This window comes from Halyomorpha halys, unplaced genomic scaffold (assembly GCF_000696795.3).
Source record: "Halyomorpha halys isolate HHAL.00 unplaced genomic scaffold, Hhal_1.1 Scaffold565.1, whole genome shotgun sequence".
NCBI lineage: Eukaryota > Metazoa > Arthropoda > Insecta > Hemiptera > Pentatomidae > Halyomorpha > Halyomorpha halys.
In genome coordinates, this window is record NW_027105815.1 from 90,709 (window position 1) to 95,024 (window position 4,316).

General features: G+C 31.4%; 1 protein-coding gene across 3 annotated transcripts in view; it reads right to left on the reverse strand.

Annotated features, from left to right (window-relative positions):
- Positions 1 to 6: 6 nt before the first annotated feature.
- Positions 7 to 4,316, reverse strand: part of LOC106684273 (glutamate-rich protein 2) — a 15,526-nt gene continuing 11,216 nt past the window's right edge. For all 3 annotated transcript variants that reach the window (XM_067053531.1, XM_067053529.1, XM_067053528.1), the window contains exons 2-6: positions 2,983 to 3,094; positions 2,840 to 2,897; positions 2,513 to 2,584; positions 2,319 to 2,432; positions 7 to 1,041 (exon numbers count right to left, since the gene is read on the reverse strand). In XM_067053531.1, the coding sequence (XP_066909632.1) occupies positions 824 to 1,041; positions 2,319 to 2,432; positions 2,513 to 2,584; positions 2,840 to 2,897; positions 2,983 to 3,090 (570 nt within the window). In that variant the 5' untranslated portion in view covers positions 3,091 to 3,094 and the 3' untranslated portion in view covers positions 7 to 823. The remainder of the gene's footprint in view (positions 1,042 to 2,318; positions 2,433 to 2,512; positions 2,585 to 2,839; positions 2,898 to 2,982; positions 3,095 to 4,316) is intronic.

Genomic DNA, 4,316 nt, shown 5'->3' on the forward strand with positions numbered 1-4,316 from the left:
GATTTTCAAATTAGTCAAAATTTTTGTATTAATTAACAAACAAACAACAAAGTCAGGATCTCTGAAAATAAAACTGGGCAACTCCTTAAAGTCAACATGGAGAAACTTTCAACAAAATGATGAATAAAATGATTTGCATATTTGTTGTCTACTTAATGAAATTTTTCAATTTCAACTTTTTTTGTGTTTTATATTGTATATATATAACAAAATTTAATTGAGCTAAGATTGTGAAAAAAGTACATAGTTATAAATTATGTAAAATATATGAAATAAATTGGAACAATTTTATTTTGGTGAAGTATTTTAATATTGATTTTATTTGAAAAAATTTTCTTCACCTGAAATAGCAGTTTACAAATATTCAAAATTGATATTTGACATATCTTCTCAAAAGAACGGTAGAATATAATGCAAAAGCTATTGCTCTGAGAGTTAAACACAGTCCTAAATGATTCTTTTATTTAAAAAAAAATAAATCCTAATTATGATGCGCTATATCAGAATAAGCTTACCAAATATAAAATAATTTAAAGAATAACTTACGGGGTTTAGATGATAATTTGTTTTTTTCCATTATATGTTTGAAGTTTCCAATTTTCTGAAATAAGATCAGTAAAATATATTTAAAAAAATATTAATGAAAAAATATTTTTTCCAGAGCATGTAATAAGAAAATGAAAAAATAAATAATTAAACAGCCGGCAATTGCACAATATAAAAAACAATTATATAAACTGAGAAAATAAAATATGCAAACATGAATAAATAAAATCTTTTTCTTCCAACTTTTTATGATGGTATACCATATTTACTAAAATGATCAGCGCAATAATGCAAATGCACTAGCCAGTTGACTGACTGGTTCCGTAGGAGATTCGGAGTCATCGGTCTGGAGAGGCGCTGGTGGATTACCATTCTCCGAAGTCGGTGGCAAATAATTGTCAGGGAGCTTGCAAACGCCAGTCTGAGCTACCTCGTCCTCAAGGCTGGAATAACTTGCAGTGGTACCGTCAGAATCTGATGATACTCGCTCCTCACCTGCATGAGTCCAAATGAGTTCAAGACATAATTATAAATACTGTAAGATCGTTATTTACTATTTATATTACTTTGACTGCACCCACACCATTTTCTTTTTAATAATTTTAAATGTTTTGAGTTCTTTAGAAAACCAAACAGTCAAAATGACATGAAAGAACAATTCAAACCATTAAGGACAGATATATCTGTATAATTACATGAAACAGACAAACATACCCCCTCTCAAAAGGACACCTTACCTCTTCCTCACTCTAACTCCTCTTTTTAATTGTGATCAATTTTAGCCCTTGGGCTTTTACTGACTTAGATATTGTAATATCCTCTTATATGAGTAAATAGTTATTTTTATATATAAATGATTTTAGTTCTGTTTTTATTTTATGTATCAACGTTAAATATTGTTCATTTGTTTTGTTGAACTAAAAAGCAAGCTAACCAATTTCCATCGTCTATAATAAATGCATTATTCAAAACAAAGCCAAGATGGCGGCGTGAGTCACTCCAAAAATGATGAGAACTAACGAGAGAAGGGGAAGGAAGAAAACTTGGTTTTTGATCATTCTTGCTAAGGTGCGGGAGGGGAATGATGTTTCTTAGATGAGAAGATTCTCATCATCTCTTTTCTAGCTCAAGGGTGGACATCTTGAAAAAGAAGACATCGAAGAGTCACCCAAGAATATAAAGGGACTCTTGGTTTGGATTCGCTTGTGAGAGGACGTCCATCGGCTGGAAGCAGGAGGATTGGAAGCCATTGTTGAGAGTTAGACATAGCTTTTAGGGGAAGGATTGGAAGCCATTGTTGACGGTTAGACATATGTATTTTGTAAAAGAAGACATCAAGACTCATCAATCATCAAAAGAAGATTATGTAATTGGTTAGTTTTGTTCTACCTTTATTAAATACACTTGTAAAAGAGATATTAATTTAATTATATGTTAATAGTAAAAGCATCTGTTTCTGATTGCCTAGAATCCCGCCATGAAATTTAGAGTCTATAATATATATAATTAAAAAATAAAAATTCTCATATTTATTTAATATTAAATATTTATTTGACCTTGCCATCTTCAAATCTATCTTTTAGATATGAGAATTATATCAGAATGACTGATCTTTAAAAAAACATATCCCAATATTTCAACATGGCTATTATACTAATGGAAAATTATAGTAAATCTTATTTAAAAAAATTTGCCCATCCTTGGAGGATAATGAGATACTATTGAGTAACAATTCCCCACACCTTTAAAATAAAAAAAAATTGAAAACATACCACAAGATTCTACATCAGCTCCACTGGAACTGCTTGTATCGCTTCTCTCTCCACTCTCTTCATCGCTGGAGTCACTTCCCTCATTAGAGTTCCCTTCACCAGCCTCTGCAGATGCTGTTTGTCGATGCCAACAACATAAGCTTTTAGAAAACAGTTATATTTATATTTACAATAGCAGAATATTATCTTCTGACCTTGTATCAGCTTCTCCAATATCAGCGGGTAGAACTCTTTAGCCGTAACATGATTTGGTTCATACTGTAAAACTGATTACAAATAAAAATTAAGACATTCTAAAGAAAAAAAAATGGAAGGAGATAGACCAGGTTGTTGTCAAGAAAACTATTAATAAATAGAAATTTTTTTTTCAGTCCATTTCTCATTATTAAGACAGTTAATACATCTCCTTAGTTAGTTAATAAACCTGTTAGGTCATATATATATAATTTTTAAGACACTAACAAACAAACCAAAATCCTTCTCTTGTAATAAAAGAATCTTAAATATTCAAAGGTACTCACTGAGTTTGCAATACTTGAGAGCAGTCTCGTAGTCTTTCAACATAACTGCAGAAAGGAACTGAAAATAAAAATTTGATTATAAATAGAAAATTATTGTTAAAATATCATTAAATACAATAATAATGAATCATGAATTTCATTACTTCGGCAAGTATTTCTGTTGGTGCTGAAATGCTCTCATCTGCATCAGTATATTCACTGAGATCTTCAACGCTCTCGCTTGTAACGGTACAGTTGCCATTCAGTTCCATAATACTGAGAATGAAAAATAAAATTTTATTGTATCAAACTGCTATTTCTCACTATCGATAAAGGCAACAATTGTCGACAGTGATATCAATAATACTATGCACTTATTGTAAAAACATGGTTATAATAATAATAATAATATTTTATTTATTCTGAGACAAGTCCCTTTAGAATAATACAGAGAAATCGACAGATGAGGACTGAGGAACCTCAGAGATACTTAAACAAAAATACGAAGAAATATAAACAGTCGTTATAAAAAATAATTATAAGTCACTTTCTCACTTTTATCAGTTGAACAATAAAAAAAAATGGATAAATAAAAAAGAGAAAAGAAAACTATTTAAAAGTAATTAAGAATGATATAATAGTTTAAATACATATTTACAATTATGTTGATTTACAATTTTATGGTGTCTGAATGAATAAGAAATGATTGAACAGGCGGGATTTAAAGGTAGGGAGGATATTGGAGTGATGAATGTTGGAAGGGATGGAGTTCCATAAGGATGAGGCTGAAATCCCGCAGAAACCTGAAGACCGGGAACGGGTATTGCGGGAAAGAATAGAGGATTTGAATTGAAAGAGTTCGGAGATGTATAAAGGTCGGCAGGATTGGATGACTCGGATGATGAAGGATGCTAGGAAATACAACAGTAGAAAGGATAAAGCCACTTCAACTGCATAAAAACGGGAAACAGAGGCGTCCCCTGGGATCCCAAAGATAAATCGTACACAGCAATTTATCAAACATTTTAATTTCGCCTCGAGATCATCAGAGATGCCCCCATATGCCGTACAGCAATAGTCAAAGTGCGGAAATATTAGAGAAGTGACTAGGAGCCTACGAGTTTCAAATGGAAATAGGTGGCAGAGGTAATTTAGAAGTTTTAAAGTGGAAAAGGTATGGCAGGAGATATTGGATACATAGTTTTTCCAGAAAAGGATTGATCAAAGGTTATTCCCAGGTTTTTGATGGAGGGGTAAAATTTGATGGGACTATCATGTAGGAACAGAGTTAGAATATTAGGAACAGTTGTAAGGAGGTGATTGGAGCCTATTAAGATTGCCTTCGTCTTCTTCCCATTTAGCTTCAACTTGTTATACTGCATAAAATGTCAACATTAATAAAACATGAATAAATGAAATGAAAAAAGATCTTTAGTCTGGGACCATGTTCCCAAAGAATTTTAAAAAAATGAAGATATAGCTGTTTAAATAAAGTTAG